Genomic DNA, 27,866 nt, shown 5'->3' with positions numbered 1-27,866 from the left:
GGAAATTTACGGTGACTTCAAACCTATTAAAAGAATAGGCCAAAAGCGTGACAAAAATGAACTGTGATCTTTTTTCCTTTTGACATTTAGGGATTTTCTCTGTAGTTTCCACTGTATCAAGATTCCCCATATATATATAGACTATAATATACGTGTACATTGTTGTATATATCAAATAATTGGTAGATTAGTTATAATTATTCTGTGATCAAATAGAGGTGCAACTTGGAATGTTCGGAGTCCCGACACCTGGATAACTTGAGCGCGTCCATCTAATTCACACAAATGATTCATTTCATATGTTTGTGTATATATGATATATTGGCCAATACAACAATTACTCTTTTGACGTTTTTTTTTTTGACAAATTTACTCTTTTGACGTTTCAAGATTATTCTGAAGATTAATAACTATACTTTTAGGGATTTCTGTATATTTTATGATAATTCGTTTTATACCTGGAACATGGTTTAGAAATCTTTTTTTAAACAAACAAAATAGGAGTTTGGAAAAAGAAAAATTTATATATAACCCATATAGTGGTGGTCTAGCGGTAGGCAGATTTTAAAGTTGTTAAGCAATCCAGATTTGTATTGTACTGTTTATTTCAATATCCATAATTAAAGTTTATCTGTGGACATCAACTTTCTTTTGAAGATTAGTCTGGCAATAGATCTGGAGTACCTCTAAAGGTTAAAAATAATAATAATAATTCTATATAATATATAAAGTTGTAGTATGTTGAGAGAGATATGGAAAACAGTGTTGATAAAAGAGGGGCAGTTTGATTGGGGGAGGTTGAAGAAGCGTGTGATTGAGAACTTTGAGCTTATGATTAAATTAAGATTTAATTTTATTTAATATTCGCCGCCGCAATGCTATTGGACTCATTCATTCCTTTACGATACCAATAAAATACTATTAGTAAACGATAAAGAAGTATCGTTGGTCAGATCTTTTTTTCGGCTCGATGGTCAGATTCGATTTTCAGGTTTTCCATCATAGTCCCATGTATCATGCACCATCTTACAAATATGCGGGCTGCTAGCATTAACTACAGCTAAACTCGTTATAAAAAAGTTGAATCGATTTTAAACCCCCAAAATTGATTCGAAGTATGTGTCGTCAATTGCGATTATGTAAATAAAATAACAAAATTAAATAAATTCGTGCCTCATATAGTTGTGTATTAAGCTAGATTAAACCAATACATGTACAAATTTAGATGGACATCACGAAATATTTAAGGAGTATGAATCTGCTAGTTCATTACCAACTTATTTTGAATTAAAAAAAAGCTCATGACCTATATAAAATACCACCAGGCACCAGATATGTTTGATATTCACGTAAAAACAAATATTAACAATTTATAACCACTATGTATTAGTTGTAGCATCAATCAATCCAACGAACAATAAAACACATAGAAATTGATTATATGCTGTGAGATGACCTAGGGTTCATGCATCAAAATATAGTCCAAAATAAGATAGAGCATGATTAATGAGATCTCTTAGGGCATGCGCAGTGGAAGCTCTTCCACCATCTCTCAGCAAATATAAAAATATAAAAAATCTCAAAAGGAAGAAAGAGAAAGTAAAAAAGAAGAGAGAAGAGAAAAATCGATTCGTGATGAAGATACTTTTGAGTGGTTAATTCTACAGTGGTTAATACTTTAGGGGGCTCCTAAATGAGGTTTCAAACAAAATGGAAAAAAAATGTAAAAAGCCAAAAAAAAGAAGAACCGCCTCTTAGATGGGACTTTCTAGGACTGCTAGGAGACCCTAACGTGGCAGTTTTCTATTCGACCTCTCCATAATGTCTCTCTCTCTCTCTCTCTCCTTTGCCTTCCTCCTCCGTTCTCGAATCTCATCAGAAGAAAAGAAGGCTTGAAGAGAATAGCAACGATCAATCTGATTCCTCTCTCGAATCTCATCAATCCACCTCCTCTCTCGAATCTCATTAATCTGCCTCCTCTCTCGAATCTCTTTCTTTGACTCGACGGGGCAGCTGCGGAAGGAGCAGACGCTCGCCGGGAAGCCTGCTGGATTCTTCTTGAGTACGAGGACTCAGGGAGGTGGACAAGAGACCATTGCGTAAGCTAACTCTGTTATTTCTGTCTGAAAGTAAAGTAGTTGACTTTGGAATACAAGTGTTTAGTTCTTGTCATCAAAGTTTTGTCTTTTTATTTTTGATTGAGGCATTGTCTGAAATTAATGCGAAAGTACATAAAGACATGAACTTTATGTTTTACCTGAAAAGTTTGTTGTGTTCAGGACAATTGAGTTTATAGTCTATGGTGGAATCTTAATAAATGTTTTAGTTTTAGAACTCAGTTGGATCTGATCACCATTGAGTACACTCATCTCTATGTTGATAGGATAGAACTGTAAAAATGAAAACTTTTATTAGATTTGATTCTGTAAAAATGAACTTTATAAGAATTGATTCTAATTTTCTCAGCACCACAGTTGCTAAATTTATAGACATGAGAGTGTTGCTTCCTGTAAATTGCATATCTGCGATAGATTCTTTAATGTTCTTCCTCAGCTGATTTACTCCTAACTTCTATGGAATCTATGCCCTTCTTTTTTTTGTCAATAGGCTTCTATGATAGTTTGATTCCTTTACACAATATTTTTGTAATATTGTCTAGTACTGATGATCTAACAAAGCAATACAGAGAAGCATAACAATGTGAGGTATTACGTCACACGGCTTTTGTAGATCTTAACAAGTGTACCATTAGATGGTCCTATATTTTGCTATTTTGTAGTGTCAATCTCTGAAACATATGATGTGTTTGTTTTGCAGATGGACAACAATCACACGGCTGGTGCATCACGGGATGCTAATCGTCCCCATGGTCTACACATTTGGAGCAGGAATGTTCTAAATGGACTCGATCCGTGGAGGCTCGTGTGTTCGCTGGTGATGGCTCAAGAGAAGCTAGGGAGACAGAGTTGGCTCTTGCTGAACATCAAGGAAACTACATGGCTTCAATTGTTAAGAGACTTGCACAACCTTGAGAAGAAATACAAAAGACAACCTTGGTGGCTTCTTTATTTTCTTTCTCGTTTTATTCAATTCTATCCATTTTTTTCTGAGTGTTTTTGAGTTTTGCCATTATCGGAAGAACATTGAACCATCATAAGGTTCTTACGGTAATGGTCGTGTGTACAAGCTTCTTCTTATTACTATTCTCTCTTTGATTGTTCTCCTCCACAAATGTGAATTCCTGTCGAATAAAAAAAGGTTTATTGTGTGTTTTTTATTTGAGCTTTTGAATCCGAATCATACAGATTCTTTACCTTAGTTTCCAATTAGACATCCACAAAATAAAAGGCTCATGTTCTGATCATGTATCATTCTACATAATATGATCGTAGAAGACGAACGAGATGGGTACACTCAGTTTGATGTATCAGTTTTCGCACATGAGCATTCGGAATTGTGTTCGTGATAATACAATACATCAACAATTGAAAGCGGATTTGGTTGAGAATATATGACAAAAATTTGAAACAAATGAAGATTTCAACTAATCAGTTTTTCTCGTTTACGATATGTATTTGTATTTTTAATATGCTTTTATGTCATTATTAATAAAAATAATATGTTTCATTTTCTTTCAAATCATTTAACTTAAAAAAAATTAAGTTTTAAGATCCCAATGGAGGATGAAAAAATTAAATAGACAAACATGGGTTCTAAAGTTTTCAAATCATAAAATTAACCACTAATTTAATCTTAAGAACTCTTTAGGGTCTCTAACCAATGGAGGTGGTCTTAGAATGAGGTTCTTAGCGGAATATAAGAAACTGTCTCTTAACTTTTAATTAAAAAAATAAGAGCCGGTTCTTAGTTTTTTTTAGTTAAAAGTTAAGGGACAGTTTCTTATATTTCGCTAAGAACTTCACTCTAAGAACCCCATTAATCATGAGCTAAGAGTAATAGAGCTATAGCCCTAGCTATAAGATTATAGTATACACCCACTCTACATAGAGTTTGTATTATTTGTGTGTGTTTTTTCGTCTAAGCTTAAAGAGGTCTAGGAGAGGAAGAAATCTATAAAGTTAAAAAAGTAATACATCACTTCGTAAATCTTATTTTCCCTTTTAGGACTTCAACGTCATGGGACCGCTAAAGATTCTTTTGGTGTCTTCTAACTTTTTTTTCATTTTTTTTTGTTTTTCTTGATATGGATATATACTCAATCGCTCGAGGTCGGGGTAGCTTCTATCAGTATATACAATGACATGTTCTGGGTTTCAAAAAAAAATATATACAATGACATTTTCGCTCTGTGTATTTCTAAAGCCTGCACAATCAATGGAACCAATACCGACATCTTTTCAAAGCGTATTTCGATTCGTATCCCAGTTGAAATAAGTAAAACTTGATCGTGTATATCTAAGCTAACTCTCCAAACTGTTGTTACAAACAAGAAGAGTGGTAAGAAATAAGTTTTAACTATTAAAAAAACACAAATAATTTGCTTAACTACAAACCAACAGAATGACACACGAATGTTAAGCACACAAGGAAACACAATAATAGCTTCATTACAAGATTGTGACATAACCATGTCTGGATCCATCCGAAATCCCCTCACAAAAAAACAATACTAATTAACTGGCGACTAAGTGCATGTTACTAAGCTAAGTTATCTTACGACGAGCAAGGAGAAAAATGAGTCAAAGATCTTGAAAATTAAAGCATATTCGTTAGCTGAAAGTAAGAAAGATAGAGCATTACGAAAAGTTTTGTCCACAGAAAATAAAAATAATGATGAGTGAGTTACAAGCTTTTTATTCACAGAAAAAAATTCCTAATCTAGAAGTTTCGGTTTATTGACTACGTGGACTAACAAGACCAGCCATTGACGCTTCTTCATGAGTTCATCTTCCACCAATAATAGCCTTCTTGAGACATATTGATGTGTGCAGCTAGCAGAGAGGATATCCTCTACACACTTCTAAAGATTCCACGTTGCAAAGTGGGCCTGAAGTGGATTAGGCCTAATGATTTCAAATGTCGCGTATATATGATAACGACAAGACAACATAGGATGAGGGACATAAACATGAATTATACAAGAAGATTAGTATTTATGATTGGTATAAATGTTGATTCTTGAAAGCTACGTACGATACAAGTCGATGTAGTAGTGAAAAAAAGTTCTTGATTGGAAATAAAGGGCTCAGTTAATTTCCTTTAAAACTCAAACAAGGCCTGTTATAAAGCCCAAAAAAGGCCTACATCTTCATAATATAGACATGAACGTATTTTGGTTGTACCTGTATGGAGTCAAAGTTTCATCACGACCCGATCTACGATAAGCGAGCAATAAGCCCACATAGGCCCATTAATCAAGTTGATTATTGAAAAGGCTTAGGCCCATCTCTCTCTGACTTTAGATTTAACATGTTTACTGGGTCAACAACATTCCGTGTTCCAGAAATCAAGTCGTCACCTTTTTGATATGGGAATGTGACAAAATCAATCTGGGGATGTAGTTTTGTCGATTTTCGATGACTTTCTGTCTGACCATCAGATTAATTTATTAACTCTTCCCGCCGATTCAACTCTTATTCCACGGCATCGGATGGTTCCTTTCTTCCTGACGCAGGCAAGAGAGAAAAGAGAGAGAGCGGTGATTGTTAAGGTTGACTTTGTGTTTCGATCTCAGATGTCGTAGACCGGTTCTTACAAAAAAAAAAAAAAGAGGTAATAAAGGGTTGTTGTTGTGGTTTGAATGGACTTGAAAATGGATAATGTAATCGGTGGCAAGTTTAAGCTTGGTCGGAAGATCGGCGGTGGCTCTTTCGGAGAGCTTTTTTTAGGTAAATTAAAAAAAAAAGTTGCTTATTTTTTATCAAAATCATATTCTCTGTGCTTCGTTGAAGCTTTTGTCTTTGTGGATTATTTACCTTTTGAATTAAATTTATTATTGAAAAATATTTTCAGGCGTAAGTGTACAAACCGGAGAAGAAGTCGCTGTTAAACTGGTATCTTATTCAAATCTGCTTTCTTTTATTTAATTAACATGTGATTTTTACAAAGTTTAAGCAAAAGAAAAAAACATGTGATTTTAAGATCTCGTTTCTAAGTTTCATACTTTTTGGCAATTGTTCTTCAACTTCATCATGTGTTTTTTATATTGTAATTCTTGGTTTCAAAGGAAGACTAAAAATTTGACACTTTTGTTTTTTTCCTTAAGAAGATATATAATCATATATGTTAATTGAAATAGCCTTAGTTAATGTATTATTCACTCTATTTGTTTGAGTTTCATTATGTTTTGGTATTTGAGTGCGAGTTAAATAGCAAGAGGGAGTCAGTCAATTGTTATAATCAGATATGTCTAACGTTCTGTAATATTTTGAAGGAGCCTGCGAAAACTAAGCATCCACAGCTTCATTATGAGTCGAAGATATACATGCTTCTACAAGGAGGAAGTAAGTTTACACCTCTGAGTTGATGAGTTTGCTTACTCAAAATCTGTTGCTGCTCATCTAATTTTTGTGTGTTTTATGTGGTGGTGAAGCTGGCATCCCTAGCCTCAAGTGGTTTGGGGTCCAGGGAGACTACAACGCAATGGTCATTGATCTGCTTGGTCCAAGTTTGGAAGACTTGTTCAACTATTGTAATAGGAAACTCACTTTGAAGTCAGTTTTGATGCTCGCTGATCAACTTGTGAGTTTTCTATTCTGTCAAGTGTTAGCTTTTTTACTTTCTTCGGTGGGTTTTGACTAAAAATGTTTGTTGACCATTGTAGATTAGCAGAGTGGAATATATGCATTCAAGGGGGTTTCTTCACCGAGACATAAAACCAGATAATTTCTTAATGGGACTTGGTCGCAAAGCAAACCAGGTACACTTATGTTAGAGCATCTCCAACCACACTCCGTAATTTACTGCAAAATTGAGTAATGGGTTTTTTGTTTGTTCATCACTCCATTTTGCAATAAATTATGGAGTGGGGTTGGAGATGCTCTTAGACTCTATTTTCTCTCTCTCTCTTGGTTGCTAATCATGAGTTTTTGCATTTGCTTTCTTTTCATCTAAGGTGTATGTCATTGATTTTGGCCTTGCAAAGAAGTATAGAGATCTCCAAACACATAGACACATCCCCTACAGGTGATTAATGGAGCTTTCTTTCTTGTGTATAGCTGTTTATTTTATTTATTTATTTTATTTAAATTGTGAAAGATACTTATGTTGTTTTTAAAATAACAGAGAAAACAAGAACCTTACGGGGACAGCTCGGTATGCTAGCGTCAACACTCACCTTGGAGTTGGTAAGAAGCTCATTAGAGCCACTTGAGGTCTGCTTCAAAGCTGTGTATACCATTTTTGTAAGACGTGTGCTTGTTTGCATTTTTTTATGCAGAGCAAAGTCGAAGGGATGATCTGGAGTCTCTTGGTTACGTGCTCATGTATTTCCTGAGAGGAAGGTTGTCCATGCAGATCCTTTTTTTTTGTCTGATTAAATCTTTGGACTCGCTTGTTCTGGTATAAATTTTTTTTCTGGGTGTTCAGCCTCCCATGGCAGGGACTAAAAGCTGGCACAAAGAAGCAGAAGTACGACAGAATCAGCGAGAAGAAAGTTTCAACTCCTATAGAGGTATTGTAAAGACATCATTTGACCCTTAGATCAGGCTATAAATCACAAGTTAACTGTTTAATTCTTTGTAACAGGTCTTGTGCAAGTCCTATCCACAAGAATTCGTATCATACTTTCAGTACTGCAGGTCTTTGCGGTTCGAAGACAAACCAGACTACTCATATTTAAGGAGGCTGTTCCGAGATTTGTTTATCCGCCAAAGTTTGCGTTTTCATCCACCAAACTTTTACTTCTTTCGATACAAGCCTCTCTCATATGACAACAAATTGATTCATTGTATCAGGTTATCAGTTTGATTATGTATTCGACTGGACTGCATTGAAACACCCTCAGAGTAGTTCCAGTTCCCGTTCCAGCTCCCACGGAAGGGTTAGTAAACTTGTCCTTCACGTTATCTCTCTATGGAGTTTCTTTACTCACTTTTCTTTCTTCAGCATCGTACTGGTAAACCAGGTGTTGCTGCTGGACCATCTGCTGAAAAACCTGAAAGGATTTCAGGTAATGCTTTAACTTTTTCTCGAGAGTTTGAAACATATCTAAACAAGTGGTTCGGATCTGATCTGCTATATTCTTTACAGTTGGGAAGGAGATCCGCGACAGATTCTCAGGTGCGGTTGAAGCATTCGCGAGAAGAAATGCTACGGGAGCAAGTCCCCATCAAAACCAAACCAGACATCGAACTCTTGACGATGCTCCTCAACCAATGAAACCTGCTGTGGTAAAACATATAATCATCCTTTTCTCAAAACATAACTATTGTTAGAAACTCATGTTTTGTTTTTTTTGGGGGGAACAGAATATGGTATCTGAGAAAGGTAGAAGCACTTCAAGATACGGAAGTGCTTCGAGGAGAGCGGTGGCCTCTGGAAGTAGACCAAGCTCATCAGGTGAGCAAGGGGATAGCCGAGGGTCGAGCCGTGTGGCTTCAAGCGGTGGAGGTGGTCGACCATCCGTGTTTCAGAGAAACCAAGTGGCAGCTGCTGTGAGCGGATACGACTCTAAGGCGGCCTCTGTCTTTAACCGCAACCGAGTGTCCTCTTCTAGGAGTGCACGTGACGAGGCTCTCCGAAGCTTTGAGCTTCTTTCGATCCGCAAATGAGAAACAATAAAACAAAACATGAAGGTTTTACAATGGGATCTTTGTCTGTAAATTTGATTCTTCTTTACGCAATGTGTTGTTGTTTGTTCCTCTGCTCCCACGAGACTTCCAATTTTTCATGTATTATTAATTATTACCAAATTCTCTGGATTTTTTTTTGTATTCAATTTTTTACGATCTTCTTTTATTGTAATCACGACAAGTTCTTGAGCTTATTTCTTCATATCCGTCGGTTTGTTTTTGCGTGTTTCTTGCTTCCTACGACAAAACATAAATTAGCAACAGAAAACATATTAATTAACAGCTGAATGATAAAAATGTACATATTAAAAAAATAGGCTTGTAAAACCAAAACAAATTGACATTATTTTCACATGCACCGTTGCTCTTTTCATCGTCCTTTCGTTTTATAAAAATATAAAACCAAAGAAAGCAATAGTTACTTCTTCCCTCGCGAAGAAAAGATCTATGCAACTGGCAATGTCAAGTACCAAGATGAAAATCCTTTTGAAAGGTTCCTATTCCTATATATATCTCAAGCATTTGGTGAGTTTTTGATCTTCTCTTTAAAAATAAAAGATCATTTGTTGCAAAGTGGGATTAGCTTTTCTTAATCAATCTCTCTATGAATAAAAGTGGTTTTGATTTAATAATAAACAATAGAAGAAGAAAAGGAACAAGAGATGCAAACAGGAAACCCAACGGACGTAAAGCATGTTGCACACATTGGTTGGGAAGGACCGTCTGATAATCCCAATGCAACTAGCTAGGTACTACTACTCTACTCTATTCCTGTTCTTCTTTACAAGTTTTAAATTTTACCATTTCAAATTTAACTTGTTATAGTACTATTATTTAAAAAAATAACTTTTGGAAGATACATGGACGAGTTCGAGTGCTCCTAGGAACTAGAAGCAACTCCAGGATTAGGAGAAGACGATTCCTCCGTGAAATGTCAATCGGAATATGCCAAAACTACCTACCAAAATCCACGAGAAAATCAGCTTCTGAGAAAGGTTATCCGACAAGACCAAACACAGGCAAATCAGCATCGTCTTGGAGAACAAAGGAGACTACTTTACGACAAGGACAGGAAGAAGATGCTTCCATGTCTCAACACAGTGTTGGATTATCATTACCAGAGATAAGATAAATCAAAAGAAGGTAATGCCATTGCCAATAGAGGGTCTTCGAGATCTGAAACTGATAAAATGTCTGATCTTGTGTATGATACTGGTTCCGTTACATAAATGTCTGAAGACAAAAGATCTAAGACTTTTGATTTTGTAATAGTAAAGAAATTGTTGAAGATAAATTCATTACGCGTAGACTAATAATTACAACCAAAAACTAAAACTTTTACCCCCTAATTAAAACTTTTTCTCTAACCTATCCTCTGTTTTCACTGTTTAATCAAAATGTAAAGAACCATAAAAATCGTTGGGAAGCAAACCGACGCCAAAGCCCTTGCCGCCGACGAAGAGAGAACTTCTCCGGCTATAGGAGGAACTGACTCTTTAACCAAAAGGAGATGCGGGTTCCCGCTCAGTTTAAGCTTCTTCCCGACCATATCTCTGAACCTGTCTGAAAACGGAGCTTGACCCGTGAGATTGTTGTTCTCGAGGTTGATCTCACGAGCAGATTCCAAAAGACCAAACTCCAAAGGGATTCGACCGTCGAGATTGTTGTTGTCAAGCGCAAGATACCAAAGGCTTTTGAGACTCGACCCCATCGAAGCTGGAATGTTCCCATGTAGACCCATCCTCGAAAACCCAATTCCCGAAATACCCTCGAGGTTCTTCCATATCTTCTCCGGGATGCGTCCTCCGAGGAGGTTACCGCTCAGGTAAACCTCTTTTAGACTCGTCATCTCCGCTAGAAACAGAGGAACGCCGTAGTTCCCGAAACGGTTGTAGCTCAAATCCAAAAACTCGAGCTTTTTCAAGTTTCCGACTCCGGGAGGGATCTCGCCGGAGAAGGCGTTGTAGCTGAGGTCTAGCTTGAGAAGCTCTGTTAAGTCTCCGATGGAGTCCGGAGCGTCTCCGGTGAGAGAGTTATGGCTAAAGTCGAGGACTTTGAGATTCTTCAGACGTGACGTGGCGTTTGATGGAAAGCCTCCGGTTAAGCTGTTTCTAGAGAGAGTGATCTCTTGTAGGCTGACTAAACCGGAGATCCGGTTTGGAATCGAGCCGTGAAACCCGTTTCCGGTTAACACTAGCCTTCTCAGTTTGGTGAAGTTACCGATCAAGACGCCGACGTCGCCGGAGAGAGAAGGGTTTTCGATGAAGACGAGCTCTTCGAGGACCGAGCCGAACTCCTCCGGGATGGTCGCCGGCAGCGAGGCGGGAGCTCCGGTGAAGCATTTGTAGAAGAAGAGCTTGCGGAGGTGTTCGAAAGAAGTGAAGAGGAGAGGGTCGAGAGTAGCGTTTGACGAGCAAGGAGGGTTCTGCGTGTAGTCCGAGACGTAGCCCAAGTGGAGCTCGGTGACGTGGAGAGAGGTTGATGAGGAAGCGTCGGGGTAGTCGCATACGACGCCGTCTGATGGTGAGGCGCAGAGGTTGTCGGGGAAGATGGTTCGCCACGGGATGGCGGGGTTGACTGAGTTGAGGACTCGGTAGACGGCTTCTTGTTCCGATGGGGGGAGCTGAGGCAGCGCGTCGTCGTTGTTTTCCTGGCAGACGGTGGACAGACCAGTGAAGAGGAAGAAGAGAAAGAGGTGAAGATGAGAAGTCGCCATGAAAGCAGAGAGAAAGAAAGCTTTTTTTTGGGGGGGGGGGGGGGTTTGCAGCTTTTTTCTTGTTTGGATTTGGGTTTGTTGCTAACGAGCGATACGTAGCTTTTTATGGATGGGTTCATGCTTCGTTAAAGTCCATTTCAGTAAATTGACGTGCATACCCCTAGTTTAAAACCTTGTCATGGTTATCAAATGTTTAGCTTTTTACTCCTACGAGAAATTTCAAGAGAGTTCTTACAGTGGAGTTACTTTCATAGCCTTAGTTAAGGAACATGAGCATTTATTTGTATACTTAATTTCTATTTTGTATTTACTGCATTCCTATTGTTTTAATATTTTGCCTTCTTTCTTAAAACATTTGTGGTTAAAGTGGTTTAGACAATGGACAATGTTCAGGGTAGAAAAGTAATTAGAGAAGGAATGGTACAAGCTTCACGTTCCGTAGGTAAAAAAACGTAAAAAGTGGAGAGAAAAAGCATGAGCTGAGATTGTCGGCACCATACCGGACGAAAACTTCAGAGAGAAACGACACCGTTTCGATTTATAGGCACAGCCACCAAAACCATCCTACATAATCCTTTTGTTTGCTTCATCCAATAATTTCAAAGATGCCTTTTGTTTTCTAAAATCATATAGTTAACTTTGTGAGAAATGTAAATCACATAGTTACCATTTCACTAATTTATTCATCCTTTAAATATCAATCAGATGCCACTTCTATTTTTGTATTTGAAAGAAAAAACTAAAAGGATGGAAAAATGGATCAAAAGCTGCATAAATCTTCTTCTTCTTTTTTTTGATAAAAAAATATCTTCTTTTTTTTTTTTGCCAAAATAGCAGCATAAATATCATTTGCTTAAAATCATAACTTTCTCTTATCAAAATATTACTTGGTTAAAAAAATATCACTTGGTTATTCCATTAAAACCCAAAATATAAACTTGTATAAGTAGATTTAGAACTTTTTAAAACCGGACCGGCTAGCGAACCAAAATTTTTTTGGGTTATGGATCATTGTGGTTCGACCGGATCTGAACCGGGTTCGATCAGATTTACTTAGATTAAACTAAATTTAATGATATTTTATAAATAATATGCATATTTTTGTAAAAAATAAATCATATCAAATAAAATGTTTAAATAGCCATAATGTGTAGAAAAACTTAAAAATAACAATTAAAATCTAAAATCAATATGAAAAGTACATTTAAACTTTATTCCCAGATCTTATCACTCTACATCTTCGTCACCTTTTAAAAAAAAAATATACACATTAGGTAAAAGTTGTATTTTGACATATAAATTTCAGAAACGAAAATGTTTCAATGATTTAAAGTCTTCAAAAAACAAGTGATCATGAAATAATTTTTTTAAAAAAGTGAGAAGTAGACAAAAACAATATCTTGACGTGAATATTAAACTTTGTGAATCTTGTAATTTATTAGTTGCAGAGAAAACAAAAGAAAATGACGAGAGATAATACTTTATTAATCTTTGATAAATCTTATTTCTACTTAAAAAGGAAAAAAATGAATTGTTTTATTAACAAAATTTTAGCTTATATACAAACTGGGGTTTGGCCGGTTCATTGGGTCGCCGGTTTCAGTGTTTTTGACGGTTCGATAGGGGTTTTTAAATTGGTTCAATTTTAGTTGGGTTTTAGCATTAACCCAGCCCGGATTATTTTCGGTTCATGGTTCAACCCGATCCGACCGCCGGTTCGGTCCGGGTTTAAAAACATTGGTCGAAAAGAAATCCTTAAAAAGGAAGACAAAAGCTGAAATTAAGTAACAGAGACAGAGAGGGGTAAACGGCGGAGGAATAGACAAAGACGCGCCTTAGCCGCCGATTGGGAACAGTGTTATGCATCGTACGAGAAAGCGACGGCTAAAGGAATCACACCCCGGTAGAGTGGTGAAACGTGTCAGCCTCTAATCGGAAAGGGGCACGGTCTCGCGCATGCCTTTTCTATTTCCGGTTCCGACCTTCCACTGTCCCCACTATGCCAGAGAGTTTCAGACCGGTCCATTTAATTTTTCATTGTTTTTTTTTTTCTATTAGCTGTCGCTATTAAATTTCTTTGTACGAAACAAATGTACCATGCATATTGTAATGTGTTTTTTAGTCATCGTTCTTTTATTGAAAAACCAATGATATCAAATTAATTACAAATGATTTGTTAGTTTAGAAATTATTTTGAGAATCAAAATATTTAATGTTGCGTCTTTTATCAATTCTATGCAAATATTTAAAAGATAAAGTTATCAAATGTTTCTTTCTCAGAAAGGGTTATCAATGTTATTATACAAAGTTATTATACAAATGAAAAAAATAGTATCTAACAATACTAAAAGCACAATAAGAGCACGTGCAACAGAGGATGACTCCGAATCCGTCACACGAGTCCGTCAAAAAAATAGTAATATAATATGATTATTAATGCTAATAACATTAAGGATTGGTCCGTGATTAGCATGTTGACGGACTCGATCCTTGGGGGACGTGGCGAAAGGTGAGTGGATGAGGCGAGATTGGGTTAGGAGGTGTTGAGAAAAATTAGGTCATTCGAACGAAGGAAAGAAAAAAAAATTTCCACTCGACGCTCTCGACTCTCGACGGCGATTTGGTAAACCCACCATCGCGATTGGTCTCCCTCGGATCCTGAAGGTAAATCGAAGGCTTGTCTGCTATTTTCATCGATCTAGATCTGCTTCTTCTTTTTCTCTCAGTCTAGGGTTCGGTTTTTCGATTTGGGGTTTTTTCGTTTCAAAATTAGGGTTTGAATACGATTTTGGTATAAAACGAAAGGGGGGTTTTGGTTTAAATCGTTTCAATCGAAGGCTTGTCTGCTATTTTCATCGATCTAGAGTCTCTGCTTCTTCTTTTCCTCTCAATCTAGGGTTCAGTTTTTTCGATTTTGGGATTTTTCGTTTCAAAATTAGGGTTTGAATACGATTTTGGTATAAAACGAAAGGGGGGGGTTTTGGTTTAAATCGTTTCAATCACTTTGTTCATTTCGTTTCTTCTCGATTTTGGTTAGATAAAGGATTCATTGGAATTCAATTCGTTTCTTCTCGATTTTGTGTGTCTTTGTCGATATGTTTGTGTGTCTTTCTCTTTATGAAGATCGTTGCTAATCTGTGCTCCTTGTTTCTCTCTTATGGTCGAGGTTAACAAGAATGGGACAATATAGCTACAGCCAGCCGTCCTCATCATCCGCGGAGGTGGACGTAACCTCACTTCTCGAAGAAGAAGCTCAGTTGTACGCGGATGAAGCTCGGTTGTACGCGGAACGTGCAACGGCGGATGAGGCAGAGAGTAGCTTCGATATAGAGAAAGCGGTTCAGGAGGGGATGAGGGATTTTCAGACGCAGCTAAGGCGGCTTAATGAAGAAGGTACAGAGAGAGAGCAGAAGCTGCTGCTGCTAGAGAAGAGTGTGCACGAGTTAGGAAATGATTTAGCACGAGTTAAGCTAATGGTGTGCGTACTAGTGGTGATAGCTTTGCTATTCTTCGTTCTACGTGGTAAGTTTTAGAGTTCATTGGAATTAATATATAGATTAATCGATGGTTTTACAACATTTGACTGCATTATCTTATGTTTTTGCAGGAGTTCCTTCAAAGGCTTCAAACGGGACTATTCTATCACCTCACGAGTGGCCAAATAAGTCAGGTACTATGGTTTTAATCACTTCACTTTGGATTTTCTCTTCAAAAGAAATTCATATTGTTAGAATGGTTTAAATGGTGTTTGGTGGTAGAATAAAAATTAGGACTGTAATAATAAATGCTACTGAATAACTTTATGTCTTCCCAACCCGTTTGATTTGATTGGTTTTAAATAGGCTAGTATGCTTCCTATCATCACCTCTGTTTGCTAGTATAGTACTTAGGATTTGATTGTTGTTAAATGCTTGTAGTTTGCTTCGTATCTTCCTAACTGTTCAACTTTAATTGTATAATAAATAAACATGGCTTACTTAAGCCTCTGTGTAACTACTAGAGTAACACAGAATAAAAACTAGAGAGATGGATGGTTTCACAAACCTTCTGCATAGTCAAATACCTATAGACCTTGAATCACCCGAACCTTATTGGTTCGGGTCTGAAGTTCCTGCTCAGTCTCCTAGCCAAGTCCCTGCTGAGTCTCCTAGCCAAGTTCCTGCTGAGAGGAGGAAATATTCTCCTAGAGAAGATAAGATCCTTATTGGTGCTTGGCTTAACACCAGTAAGGATCCTATCATTGGCAACGAGCAGAGAGTTGGGGCTTTCTGGAAGCGTATTGTAGAGTACTACAACGCAAGCCCTCTGCTCGTTGGTCAAACAGCGCGAGAGATTACCTCTTGCAAACAGAGGTGGAGTAGGATCAACGGGGAAGTATGCAGGTTTACTGGATGCTATGATGCAGCTTTGAGGGCGCAGAAAAGTGGGGAAAATGATGATGATCTCATGAAAGCTGCATTAGATATATTCTTCACGAAGTATGGTTACAAGTTCACACTTGATCACTGCTGGAGGGAGCTGAGGCACGACCAGAAATGGGCCTCGATTTATGTGGCTAAGGAAGGTGGAAAGGAAAAGCGGAGGTCCGTCTTGGAGGTTGATACAGAAGAAGCGGACGTGGGAGATCCAGAGGAGAGACCAATCGGGGTAAAGGCTGCGAAAGGTGGCAGTAAGAAGAAGAAGAAGAGTGGTAAAGAAGAAGAGTTGTCGAAGCTTCAAAACGTGTTAGAACTTAAGGAAAAACTTTCAAAAAACAAACTCCTTGATCGCTTGCTGGCGAAGAAAGAGCCTTTATCTGATATCGAAACATCACTTAAACTGAAGCTAATGTCTAAAATGATATGATGTGAACTCTGTGTTGATTGAGGTTGCCTAGTAGTCCCTGTGTACTATGTTGTTTCATGTTGTTTTACAGCTAAGCTAACATGTTTTTAATATGTTGTTGCAGGTTAGGTGAAGTAGTCACGGGCGTCTAAGTGTTTTGGTCTTTAGCAAGATGAAGTAGTCACGGATACATTTGGAGTAGTGAGAGCATTTTGGATTGTAGCTCCAGCTCACAAGTGACGGGGTAGTTGTTTTCCACTTTTAGGTACTATAAGTACTCGGCCATGTAATAGCTCTCTATGTTTCTCATTGTACTAAACATCAGAAAGCTTTGTAATATTTGTGAACCAAGATCTCCTTCTACTCTTGTAATAGCTCTCTACTCAGGTTTACTCTTTAACTATGGTTCTTGTTGTTTAAGCTTGAATTTATTTTTCATGCACTTGTTTCTTGCTTAATCAAGTTGATATACGAAGTTACATGTTTCTTGCAATGCAATTGATTTACGAAGTTACATGTTTCCTCTCAGTATACCTTACCTCTGTTATTATCTAATTGTTGTTTACACAGATTTAAAAATTCTTATTTGTTAGAGAGTATAGTTCTTTTATTAATCTTGAGTATTATTCTGTAATCTCTTGTTTGTAAATGAGTATTAGCTTTTGTAAACTCTTGTTTGTAATTGTAAGAGAGTATATAAGTATATAGTTAGCTTTTATTAATCTTGAGAACTTGTAATATAGTTATTTTAAGAAAATTTATTCACATCTATTCTTTCCATTTTACAACTAAAACTTGTAGTATGGTATGTAATAACTGAAACTTTCATGTACAGAAATATACTATGGTATGTAAAGCCAAAATATTTCATTAAAATTGTAAACTTGTAGTACGGTATGTAATAACTGAAACTTTCATGTACAGAAATATACTATGGTATGTTAAGCCAAAATATTTCATTAAAATTGTAAACTTGTAGTATGGTATGTAAAGTCAAAATAATTCATTAAATTACTTCTTAGTATACTTTTTGATCAAATGAAAATATTAATATTTTTTGACCGTAGGAATATCTACTAATGTCATCATCATCATCATCATCTGATGATGTCGACGAAAGATTGGATGATATTATCGACCAAATCGTCGAAGATACATACAATGATATTGTGGAGCCCCAACCAAATAATCGACGGAGACGTGCTTATGTAGAACGATATCGTGAAGGAGGCCATAACCGTTTATGGAATGACTACTTCAGCGTAGACGCGACATACTCGGCACAGTTCAGACGGCGTTTTCGCATGAATAAGGATTTATTCATACGTATTGTCTATGAACTCTCAGAGAACATTCCGTTCTTTCAACATAGACAAGATGCAACCGGGAGGTTTGGTCATACACCGCTTCAAAAATGTACGGCAGCAATTCGTCAGCTTGTTTATGGTTCTGCAGCTGATGCGGTTGACGAGTATCTCTGAATTGGTGAGAGCACTGCACTTTTGTGTTTACATAAGTTCACTGATGGAATCATCCGGTTGTTTGGAGATGAGTATCTACGAAGACCCACACCGGCGGATCTTCGACGACTTCTCGATATTGGAGAGACACGCGGGTTTCCTGGGATGGTCGGGAGCATTGACTGTATGCATTGGGAGTGGAAAAATTTCCCGACCGCTTGGAAAGGACAATACACACGTGGATCAGGAAAACCGACAATTGTATTAGAGGCTGTAGCTTCACAAGATCTTTGGATATGTCACGCCTTTTTGGTCCTCCAGGTACCTTAAACGATCTCAATGTCCTCGATCGGTCTCCTGTTTTTGATGACATTTTAGAAGGTCGTGCCCCCAGGGTAAAGTACGTGGTCAACGGGCATCCGTATAAATTGGCGTACTACCTCACAGACGGGATATATCCAAAATGGTCAACATTTATCTAATCTATCACACTCCCCCAAACTCCTAAACAAGAGTTATTTGCTAAAGTTCAAGAAGCAACCCGTAAAGATGTGGAGCGGGCTTTTGGAGTTCTACAAGCCCGATTTGCGATTGTGAAAAACCCGGCTCTTTCAATGAACAAGGCAAAGATAGGGAAGATTATGAGAGCATGTATCATACTACACAATATGATAGTCGAAAATGAACGAGATGGATACATTCGTTACGATATTTCAGAATTTGCAGAAGGAGACGTCACCAGAAGTTCAGAGGTCGAAACCGAGAGGCCTACAAATCTGAATAATATGTTTCCCAATCGGAATGATCTTCGTGATAGGCAAATACATGAACGATTGAAGAATGATTTAATCGAAAATATTTGGAACAAATTTGGTGAGGAAGATTAATAATTAGTGTATTTTAAGTTTTATCATTGTATCTTTTTTTCAAAAAATTCTATGTATTGTAATATTTTAACTTCTAATAATTTAAAATAATTTTTCATTAAAAAAAAAAAAAAAAAAAATTTCTCCAAGGACTTTTGATCGGATATCACCATTGCGAGCTTCTTAATATAAATCCTTAACAATTTTTTTTTTTTAAAAAAATTAATAATAAAAAAATAGTAAGGACTCCCCTTGGGGGATGACCATTGCATATGCTCTAAGCTCAAAATCTAACGTGTCCAACTAGGATATTAATTTCAGCCAATGATATAGCTTCATCTCTCCACGTCACCATCGGTTCTCTCCATTGAAAGTGTCCACGTCATCAGACCCATTCTATCCGTGGATCCTACAAATTTTCAACACTGAAATCTTAAACCCACTTTATGTATAAAAGGATAATTATTTATTTCTGGCCTAATAAATTATTAACCCGGAAGCCCAAATGAATTTATGAAGCATTCCATCTGAAACCCTAATTTTCACTGTTCGTCTTCCTTTCAAGTTACGGTCTCCACTGCTCTCTTTAATACGTCTCTCCCTGCTCTCAATTACGATTGCATTCACTCTGCATCATCTCAAACGTTTTTACATAGCCTACACTCATATACAACTATAAATAGTTGAAATCCCAGCTGCAACAACCTCATCTCATTCACTGATTCTAAAATATTATTACTACTTAAAAGGTCTTTTACCATCAGAGGAGAAGCTGATAAACTTGAAAGAGCTTCAAACAAAAACGTTGGTGCAGCTGATATGGTGGAGAGCTGAAACTCTCGGAACTTAGATGTTGAAACGCTTGAACAGAGTGAGCGAACGGTGACAGTGACGAACAGAGAGACGGTCATGGTTCCTTTCAATGAACAAATCAATTTTTGATTCTTTGAGAATGTTTCCGAGAGATCTTAAGGCGTGAAACGATGATGAGAAATTGAAAATAAAAGTATACAACTATAAAGGAGAAAAAGCCAAGAATTGTGCGTTTTGTTATGGACCTTTTGCTAAAGGCAGTCCACAAGAATTATAGATTTGACGAGTTTAAGTTGTGCTCGAGTGTTTGTATGTTTTTGATATTCTGAATAGAAAACAAATAAATACGAGTACCCTGAGGCAAACAAAGAATAAAGGGTGGTTCACGAGCAAGAGACGATCAGACGCAAAGGCACAAAGAGAACCTACAAGGACACAAAGAATAAGTACATGAGCTATCCGAGCCACCAGCAACCGTGGCTACATGAACTTTAGTAGAGGAGAATATTGGACTTGACTTGAACCATGTTACCAAACAATCAAAATAATAATTCATTCTTTTTCCTGAAAATGATAAGTCTGTTCATCAAGGAGTGTTTGATTTCCAATAGTCAAGTATCAGTAAATCAATTGCATCACAAGTTTTATAAGCCGGTCTGTTATTTCTTGCTAAACCCAAATATTACATGATCTTCCATAATTTACCAGAATTAATAAATTACGATAAGCATAAAATACCATATCTCAAATTGTGTCTCAAACCAACGCGAGCATGTTGCTAGATAGACTAAAAACCAATATGTATATTGAGTTAGTCAAGCTCACAAGCAGTCCACACTTCCGAACAAGTTTAGCGCTTCAACCGTACTACAGAAAGGAAAACGTAACTTTCTTGTGTTGTTGACCTTTTGAAATTTCACAATTACAAGTCGATGAAAAGTTTTACATAACAGCCACCTTTACTAGACTTGCAAAAAGAAGTCCAAACATGCATGTAGCCAATATTTTAGGTCACCTAAAAAGAAATTTCTGAATTTTAACATTAAGAAGTTCTAACGTTATAAAAAAGTTATGCCACTAGGATCAACAGAAGCACTTCATGAACATTAGTCAACTTTAAAGTTTAAGGAGCCCAAAGATTATACATATCCTCTCTCTTCAGCTATTCAAATACTTTGAAGAAAACAGACCATCCAAACTTTTACTTCACACTTGAAAAGAGAGCTGAAAGCAGAGAAACCTTATGCTCAGTGCCAGTCCAAACATAATCAAATTTGTTTAATGTCTTAAGTTAAAATTATAAGAATATATATTTATGTAAAAGAAATAGTAAACAATGAAAATATACAATGAATTTTTTTGAACGCAATCCATATATATGCTCTAAGCACCTGTAGTGTGTCATATGCCACAGATCCCCATTGGCTTCCATTGATAGTATTCAAATATATAATATTCCTAAAATGAAATAATATTTTAACAAATATGAACCAAAAATAATCAATAATTGTAGCTTACTAAGCAAAATTAAGAATTTAAAAGGCTTAGAAGACTTACTAAGCAAAATTAAGAATTTAAAAGGCTTATTAATTAATTATGACTTGATACACAATAATAAAAGGCTTACAGAAAAATATATTGCAAACCAAAACTATTTGAAAACACACACACATGCAATATAGTCAACACAAATTAGCATAACTTTTAATCCCCTAGTATATATAAAATCTGTTGACAAAAGTTACTTATAACTGGTCATCTAATCAGCGTATATGAATGCAAAAGAATATAACACCATTGTTAGCCCTGGCCTAACTTTATTATGGGCTTTGATTGATCACGGCCTAGTGATAAATGTTTAGTGGTTTCGTAACGTTTCTACCGCAGCTGCGTATTGTTGGACTTATATTGATAGCCTTAAGATCTTTTATGGGCTTTTAAATATTTAAGGCCTGCCTGTAAATTTGTGCCGGCCTTGTTAGGTAGGAGGGTGCCTTTTTCGCCTCATTACTCATCTCTACTTACTAAATTCAATGTTTGAGACAAAATGAAAAAAATCTACAATGATAAGTACGTACACTTTAGATATAAACTTTTATCACTTATTTAAGAATAGTGTTTAGTTTTAAAATGTTTCTAAACAGATAAATGTCCTACAGATTGGATAATTTCTCAAAATATATTCAAAATAAAAAGAATGTCAATGTTAATAGTAGACCAACAAATCACTTATGATGTGTGTTTATATGGTCCATGATTCCATCATTTTTGGTGACCCACAGTTAAATACAAAGAAAGATGGAAATGAATTCTGATAATTAATGAAAAACCCAATCAATGGGACCTGTAAAAGACATTTTCAACACTAAAGAAAAAGAAATAAAGGAAAAGAAAATAGAAAAGGCAATAAATGAGTTGAGCAAACACATCTCGTGTTCCAGCCCAAACCGTGGAAAATTCCATCTGCTACCTGCACTATATCCCCTCCTCTTCACGCCGTCTCAATTTCAGTTTAAAAAAAAGAAGAAAGATTAATATTTGATTTTTCTTGGGTATTAGTGCAGAAACAACAAACAAAGAGGCAGAAACTCACTCACATCAACGCAGAAAGCGACAAAGGTAAAAGTCGGAGAGAAAGTAAAAGGCTCAGAAGAAGAAGGAGAAGAAAAGATCAGATTTTTAGTTTTTTAATTTCTATTTTTGTTTCTTTCTTTTATTTTTTGCTTTTCAATTGCTTCGCTTGACTGTTTCGAATCGGAATAAGTCCGGAAGAATTTCGAGGCGGCCACCATGGCTGTCGTCATCCTTATTTCCTCTTCTTTCCCGGAAAATCAAAGGTGTGTTCTTTTTTCTTCCTCCCCCTTTGTCTCTTGATCGTCTTCATTTGGGTATTGCAGTTCGATCTGATTTAGGGTTTCATTCTCAATCGGTATCTCAATTTCGTTCTAAAGTTTCGAACTTTCTATACTGAGCTGAGTTCGAATCCCAAAGTCATCGACTTTTTGTTCTTTTTATCGAAAGTAGTTCTCGGCGTTAATTCTTAGGAATTGGATCATAACATCTTGAAATTCTCAATCTTTCTTTTTATGTATATCATAAAGTTCCAAAAATGTTGATTATGTGTTCTTTAATTATGCGTGTTTGAAGATCATCCAACTCTCTGAGAAGCTATGAGGAACAGCGAGACTAGGCCGCCCGAGAAGCTGCGTTTACATAGAGTAAGAAAACGTTTAAGGAATATCAGAATGAAGTGTTTGTGTTCTGGTGAACAAATGAGACTCATTGAGGAAGAAGACAAGCGGTCCGAGCTTGGTGTAGGCAATGTGAGCTCAGCTTTATCAGCTGCTGAGAGCGAGAACGCCAAGAAGCTAGATAATGGGAACATCGAAGAAGCAGAGTTGTCTCTGCGTGAGACAAGCTCTTTGAACTACGAGGTTCGGTTTCCTTCATCACCCACACCATCTAGGATTAAAAAAAAAGATGTATCATTGTGTTGTTGTTTCAGGAGGCGAGGGCACTTTTGGGAAGAATCGAGTATCAGAAAGGGAACATAGAGGCGGCATTGAGAGTCTTTGAAGGGATTGATATCAACGGGATCACAATAAAGATGAAATCGGCTTTAACCGCTAGAGAAGAAAAAAAACATAGAAGACGGTCCAAAGGCAGCTTTGTTGCTCCTCCTCAGCCTCCCATGTCTAAACACGCTGTTAGTTTGCTTTTCGAAGCTATCTTCCTCAAAGCGAAGTCTCTCCAGCGTCTTGGAAGGTTCCAAGGTAACTAAACAACTCACAATCTCATTTTTTTGATTCTGTATTAACAACTGTATTCTTCCTGCAGAAGCTGCGCAGTCTTGCAGAGTTATTCTCGATATAATCGAGGCTTCTGTATCAGAAGGGGCCTCAGAGAATGTGACTGGTGACATCAAGCTACAGGAGACGCTGACCAAAGCGGTCGAGCTGCTTCCTCAGCTGTGGAAGCTTGCTGATTCGCCACGTGATGCTATATTGTCTTATAGACGAGCGCTTCTCAATCACTGGAAGCTCGATCCTGAAACCACAGCGAGGATACAGAAAGAGTACGCAGTCTTTCTTCTCTACTCCGGTGAAGAAGCCGTGCCGCCTAACCTCCGTTCTCAGACGGAAGGCTCTTTCATTCCGAGGAACAATGTTGAAGAAGCTATTCTCCTTCTCATGTTACTCCTCAGGAAAGTTAACCAGAAAAGAATCTCGTGGGATGCTTCCATCTTGGACCATCTCTCCTTCGCTCTCACAATGGCTGGCGACCTAACCGCTCTGGCTAAGCAGCTAGAAGAGCTTAGCCCCGAGATTTTGGACCAGAGGGAGCTTTACCATACGTTGTCTCTGTGTTACCACGGTGCAGGAGAAGGTCTTGTTGCTCTCGGTTTACTTAGGAAGCTATTCTCAGAAAGGGAGGATCCAAACCGGATATCAGGTCTGCTGATGGCTTCCAAGATATGCGGCGAGAGACCTGGCCTCGCTGAGGAAGGGTTAGACTATGCTCGGAGAGCGATAGGAAGCTTGGGGAACGAATGCGTTCAGTTAGATGGTGCGGCGCGTCTAGTTTTAGGCATTGCACTCACTGAAAGCTCGAGGACAACAGCTACCGAGGCCGAGAGGGTAGCTAGGCAATCCGAGGGGATGCAGGCGTTGGCATCTGCGGATATGACAGACCCGAGAGTCCTGCACCGTCTTGCCTTAGAGAACGCAGAGCAGAGGAAGCTTGATTCTGCTTTAGTGTACGCTAAGCAAGCGTTGAAGCTTGGAGCGGAGTCTGATCTTGAAGCGTGGTTACTTCTTGCTCGGGTTTTATCCGCGCTGAAGAGGTTTTCAGATGCTGAGACTATTGCCGATGCAGCGCTTAACGAGACTGGGAAGTGGGAGCAAGGGAAGCTGTTGCGCTTGAAGGCGAAGCTTCGTTTAGCTAGAGGAGAAGTGAAGGAGGGGATCAAGAGTTACACGGAAGTTCTCGCTCTCCTTCAGGTTCAGAGCAAAAGCTTAAACTCTTCAAAGAAGCTGCCAAAGGGATATGTAGAGGAATTGAGGAGTCTGGAGCTTGGGACGTGGCATGACCTTGCTCATATCTATATAGACCTCTCGCAGTGGCGTGACGCAGAGACGTGTCTCTCGAGGTCAAGACTCATCGCGCCTTACTCTCCTCTTCGATACCACGCTGAAGGTAATTGATTGCCTTCTTCATTTCTTACCTGTTGAATCATTCAAGGCCTTGATGTTCATTAGCTACCTATTGGCAGGTGTACTGTACCAGAGACGGGGACAATTGGAAGAAGCGATGGAGGCATTCACAACTGCTCTAGACATCGATCCGATGCACGTCCCGAGCCTAATATCAAAGGCTGAGATTCTTTTGGAGCTAGGGAACCGATCAAGCGTAGCGGTTGTAAGAAGCTTTTTGATGGAGGCTCTTAGGATTGATAGGATGAACCACTCGGCTTGGTACAATCTTGGGAAGATGTTCAAAGCTGAAGGATCTATCTCGTCGAAGCAAGAAGCCGTTGAGTGTTTTCAAGCAGCTGTTGCATTGGAGAAAACAATGCCAGTGGAGCCATTCAGATGATTCTTTTACGTTTTTTTTTTTGGTTTTGGTTTTATGATTTCTCCTTTTTGGTTTTGGTTTTGGTTTTGGTTTTGATATATAGATGGATATATATGATATAAAGATGTATGTGTGAGTATCTGATTTGATGTGAAGTTTATATACATTCTGTAACACATAGTTGAACAGAAACTGAATAGGTTGTGGTCAAGTGTCATTGTAAGCCAGTTATAAGTCTAATATTCTGAAAATATTGAGACAGAATATGTATCTGTAAACTAATGATGAGTTGAGCATTTAGATTACATTCGAATGATGATGAAGATTCTCCCAAACGAACTCTTATTTGTTTTTGGTTTCTTCTTTGAGGATCTGTTGTTTGTTGAGAGAGCAGAGAGAGAAGTCTTCAAGTCTCCCACTCTGTTAAACTCTCAGTTATCGGTTTTGGGGCGCTTTGGCTGTGGAGATTCTGGCTCTTTGCATTTCCCGGTTCCCTCTGCTGTGAGGTCCTTTGAATCAGCGATTTTCTTGTCTTCTTGTTCGGATTTGGATGGTGAATCTGATGTTGAGGCTGTGCCTTTGCCGAGACCAGAGTTTTGTTTCTCGAACATCATTTGCAGGTACTTGCCTTGTTCTTCTATTCGGAGTTGCAGGTTTCTTTGAATCTGCAGTAACAAGAAAAGAAAAACATTTTGATCCAAACTCATAATCTTTAGAATCCACTTTTCACCTTTGCACACTATTTGCAGCTTCATGAATCCAAAAAATCTCACACACATGGATAAAAAAAAATCCAAAGCTATTATGATGTATATATAATAAATACCTCGAGCTGTTCATGGAGTTGCTTCTGTACTTCCATCTGAAGTCGCAGAGCCTCGGTGATACCCATCCCTCTGTAAGCATAGATACGAAATGGTTAATGACTTGATACAAAGTGAGAATCTGTCAAGTAATACAAGACAAACAAAACCTTACCCTTTCAAGTCAAGAGATGTTATGTGTTCAAGTGGTGTCAACTTCTTCTCTGAAGAACCTGTAACACTCGAAATAAAGTGATTTTGACCTGAACTGAATTGAAAATCTCAGGAATTCTCAAGGAAAACTGGAGATAGGAAAAGTTACCAGTTTCTGATGGTTCTGGCCTATATCTAGCCGTCCTATATTTCTGCGGGTTCATTAAGACAAAACACCATCTTTTATTACAAGACACAGAATGAGACAGATACCGAAAAGAAAAGATCAAATAAGAACCTGCAGATGGCTTTTGACATGATATATAGTCAAGCCTTCAACTTTCATTTTCTTAAGCACACCTTTAGGAGTAGCTCCTGCATTAAATAGGAACAATATGAGTTTAACCATAAGACACACGAAGTAAGAGAAATAAAAGCTCACTTTCACTGCCACCAAGACTGTTAACAGCTTCAACAAAAGCCTCGTGCAGCTCTGGCGTCCAACGCATACGTGCCTTCCCATTTCCGTTATTACTGTTTGAAGATGTTGTGCTGACAGGCCGCAACTCCACAGACACAGAAGGAGAAGGTTGCTGCTGCTGAACAATCTGCGGTTGTTGCGGTTGATCTTGCAGAGTTTTCTGATCCTAAAACAGGTGTTCAACTCTAAGAAACACAGAATCAAAAGAGGATAATGTATAGACTTGGAACAAACCTTTGAGTCTGAGTTGGAACTAGTCTCAAGCAAAATATCGTTCCAGTTAGTTGATAGCAAAGGATCTTCATCGGTGATCAAATGGTCAGCCCATTCATGCCAATCATTACGTTTCTGAACATCATCAAACGCCGCGCCAATGCCACCACCGTCCTCAATCTGGCCGGCGTGGTGGTGGTTTTCAGGAAAATCAAGAAACCCTCCATGCAGTGACTCACTGCACCAAGAACTGTCGTCCCTCGACGCAGCAGCAGCAGCGGCATTACTGCTGCTACCTGCGTAGTGCTTCTCCATAGAAGAGTAATGGAGATTGGTAGAGAAACCAGAGGATGAGGAAGAGCATATATGTCCAACAGCTCCACCGTTACTTGAGGCCAGTAAATGGTAGTTTTGTCCTCCTAACGGCTTAGACATGAACTGAGTGTTGTTGTTGTTGTTCTCTGAAGAAGATGGGATTGGAGAAGTGCGAGTTAGGTTACTAATCTCCCTAGAACCTGATCTCTGAACCGGACGAGCTTCCATTGTTTTGTCCTGAGCCAAACATCAAGAATCAAAGAATCATCGGCAATTGTAAATACTAAAAACAAAATAATCTTAGTTATAATAAAATAAACAGGAGCATCAGGGAATCATCTACAAAGGAGAGCAATAACAACACCATTATCCAACCAAACATCAAATTCGCTGGAAAAGAAACACCAAATCGAATCCTAATCAGCCAATCATAAACGTGGTATTGTTCCAGAAAGCACAGATATCTGCAATTTATGCTCGAAAAGATATGAATCGAAAATTCTCACCTAGCAGTTCAATGAAAAGGTAGGAGACGTGCAAATCGAATCTACTAAACGATTAAAAGTAATCGGAGAAGTCTCTTGTTGTTGTTGTATGTTGACGGCGATTTTTATTTTCCGGCTGTTTTTTTTTTTTTAATTTTTTCGTCCAAGGATGTGGTGGTGGTGGTGGTGGCGGCTCTGTTTCTTAAACAAAAGGGATCAGCCGTCGTCCACTTACGCGCTGTGTAACAACGCGTGAGATTGCTTTCTTGTCGGAATCCACTATAATTCTTACGTGGACGCTGTTTATTGGATAGTTGTAAATCATTTTAATTAGGCTTTTGTCTTTTTCTTTTTTTAAAATAAAAGATCTTGTTTTCTGATATGTTTGTTGGTCTGAAGGAAGGCCCAAA

General features: G+C 37.9%; 6 protein-coding genes and 1 pseudogene across 7 annotated transcripts; 5 read left to right on the top strand and 2 right to left on the bottom strand.

The window, feature by feature from the left end:
* The first annotated feature begins 1,926 nt into the window (after window positions 1-1,926).
* Window positions 1,927-3,277, top strand: LOC106397564 (annotated as a pseudogene).
* Window positions 3,278-5,455: 2,178 nt separating this feature from the next.
* Window positions 5,456-8,959, top strand: LOC106401086 (casein kinase 1-like protein 6). Its single transcript, XM_048745429.1, has 14 exons — window positions 5,456-5,849; window positions 5,974-6,014; window positions 6,395-6,464; window positions 6,554-6,702; window positions 6,785-6,880; window positions 7,076-7,146; window positions 7,246-7,307; window positions 7,400-7,463; window positions 7,549-7,633; window positions 7,708-7,834; window positions 7,917-8,002; window positions 8,068-8,131; window positions 8,212-8,351; window positions 8,430-8,959. The coding sequence occupies exons 1-14, from the start codon at window positions 5,762-5,764 to the stop codon at window positions 8,730-8,732; spliced, it is 1,446 nt and encodes a 481-aa protein (XP_048601386.1). The 5' UTR covers window positions 5,456-5,761; the 3' UTR covers window positions 8,733-8,959.
* Window positions 8,960-9,930: 971 nt separating this feature from the next.
* LOC111206339 (piriformospora indica-insensitive protein 2-like) lies at window positions 9,931-11,870 on the bottom strand. Its single transcript, XM_022702958.2, has one exon. The coding sequence runs from the start codon at window positions 11,467-11,469 to the stop codon at window positions 10,135-10,137; it is 1,335 nt and encodes a 444-aa protein (XP_022558679.2). The 5' UTR covers window positions 11,470-11,870; the 3' UTR covers window positions 9,931-10,134.
* A 3,625-nt stretch (window positions 11,871-15,495) lies between these two features.
* Window positions 15,496-16,445, top strand: LOC125579756 (glutathione S-transferase T3-like). The gene is made up of 2 exons (XM_048743599.1): window positions 15,496-16,298; window positions 16,418-16,445. Exons 1-2 carry the CDS (start codon window positions 15,496-15,498, stop codon window positions 16,443-16,445), a joined length of 831 nt encoding a protein of 276 aa, XP_048599556.1.
* Window positions 16,446-17,372: 927 nt separating this feature from the next.
* Window positions 17,373-17,774, top strand: LOC111213834. Its single transcript, XM_022715671.2, has one exon. The coding sequence runs from the start codon at window positions 17,373-17,375 to the stop codon at window positions 17,772-17,774; it is 402 nt and encodes a 133-aa protein (XP_022571392.2).
* Window positions 17,775-21,857: 4,083 nt separating this feature from the next.
* On the top strand, window positions 21,858-25,325 carry LOC111198495 (protein NPGR2). Its single transcript, XM_022703287.2, has 5 exons — window positions 21,858-22,269; window positions 22,580-22,866; window positions 22,938-23,205; window positions 23,270-24,628; window positions 24,705-25,325. Exons 2-5 carry the CDS (start codon window positions 22,603-22,605, stop codon window positions 25,025-25,027), a joined length of 2,214 nt encoding a protein of 737 aa, XP_022559008.1. The 5' UTR covers window positions 21,858-22,269; window positions 22,580-22,602; the 3' UTR covers window positions 25,028-25,325.
* Window positions 25,185-27,734, bottom strand: LOC111197722 (protein PHOSPHATE STARVATION RESPONSE 1). 2 transcript variants are annotated; one of them, XM_022703290.2, is made up of 8 exons: window positions 27,478-27,734; window positions 26,678-27,208; window positions 26,405-26,609; window positions 26,261-26,337; window positions 26,132-26,174; window positions 25,985-26,042; window positions 25,833-25,902; window positions 25,185-25,671 (listed from the first exon to the last, which is right to left on the bottom strand). In XM_022703290.2, the coding sequence occupies exons 2-8, from the start codon at window positions 27,197-27,199 to the stop codon at window positions 25,438-25,440; spliced, it is 1,209 nt and encodes a 402-aa protein (XP_022559011.2). In that variant the 5' UTR covers window positions 27,200-27,208; window positions 27,478-27,734; the 3' UTR covers window positions 25,185-25,437. The 2 variants fall into 2 exon arrangements, with proteins under 2 accessions (XP_022559011.2, XP_048601384.1); XM_048745427.1 differs by having other exon boundaries at window positions 26,405-26,603; window positions 27,478-27,649.
* Window positions 27,735-27,866: the final 132 nt, after the last annotated feature.

Source organism: Brassica napus, chromosome C1 (genome assembly GCF_020379485.1).
Source record: "Brassica napus cultivar Da-Ae chromosome C1, Da-Ae, whole genome shotgun sequence".
NCBI classification, from domain to species: domain Eukaryota; kingdom Viridiplantae; phylum Streptophyta; class Magnoliopsida; order Brassicales; family Brassicaceae; genus Brassica; species Brassica napus.
The sequence above is the reverse complement of the archived record's forward strand: the minus strand, read 5'-3'. Positions and strand labels throughout refer to the sequence as shown.

Coding starts and splice junctions, on each gene's coding strand:
- LOC106401086 (XM_048745429.1), top strand. CDS start 5,762: ATGGACTTGAAAATGGATAATGTAATCGGTGGCAAGTTTAAGCTTGGT. Junction 6,015..6,394: donor AAGAAGTCGCTGTTAAACTG/GTATCTTATTCA, acceptor AATATTTTGAAG/GAGCCTGCGAAAACTAAGCA. Junction 7,464..7,548: donor ATGTATTTCCTGAGAGGAAG/GTTGTCCATGCA, acceptor CTGGGTGTTCAG/CCTCCCATGGCAGGGACTAA.
- LOC111206339 (XM_022702958.2), bottom strand. CDS start 11,469: ATGGCGACTTCTCATCTTCACCTCTTTCTCTTCTTCCTCTTCACTGGT.
- LOC125579756 (XM_048743599.1), top strand. CDS start 15,496: ATGGATGGTTTCACAAACCTTCTGCATAGTCAAATACCTATAGACCTT. Junction 16,299..16,417: donor TCACTTAAACTGAAGCTAAT/GTCTAAAATGAT, acceptor ATGTTGTTGCAG/GTTAGGTGAAGTAGTCACGG.
- LOC111213834 (XM_022715671.2), top strand. CDS start 17,373: ATGTCATCATCATCATCATCATCTGATGATGTCGACGAAAGATTGGAT.
- LOC111198495 (XM_022703287.2), top strand. CDS start 22,603: ATGAGGAACAGCGAGACTAGGCCGCCCGAGAAGCTGCGTTTACATAGA. Junction 23,206..23,269: donor GCGTCTTGGAAGGTTCCAAG/GTAACTAAACAA, acceptor TTCTTCCTGCAG/AAGCTGCGCAGTCTTGCAGA. Junction 24,629..24,704: donor TCTTCGATACCACGCTGAAG/GTAATTGATTGC, acceptor ACCTATTGGCAG/GTGTACTGTACCAGAGACGG.
- LOC111197722 (XM_022703290.2), bottom strand. CDS start 27,199: ATGGAAGCTCGTCCGGTTCAGAGATCAGGTTCTAGGGAGATTAGTAAC. Junction 26,175..26,260: donor ATGTCAAAAGCCATCTGCAG/GTTCTTATTTGA, acceptor ATGAACCCGCAG/AAATATAGGACGGCTAGATA. Junction 25,672..25,832: donor AACTCCATGAACAGCTCGAG/GTATTTATTATA, acceptor TTGTTACTGCAG/ATTCAAAGAAACCTGCAACT.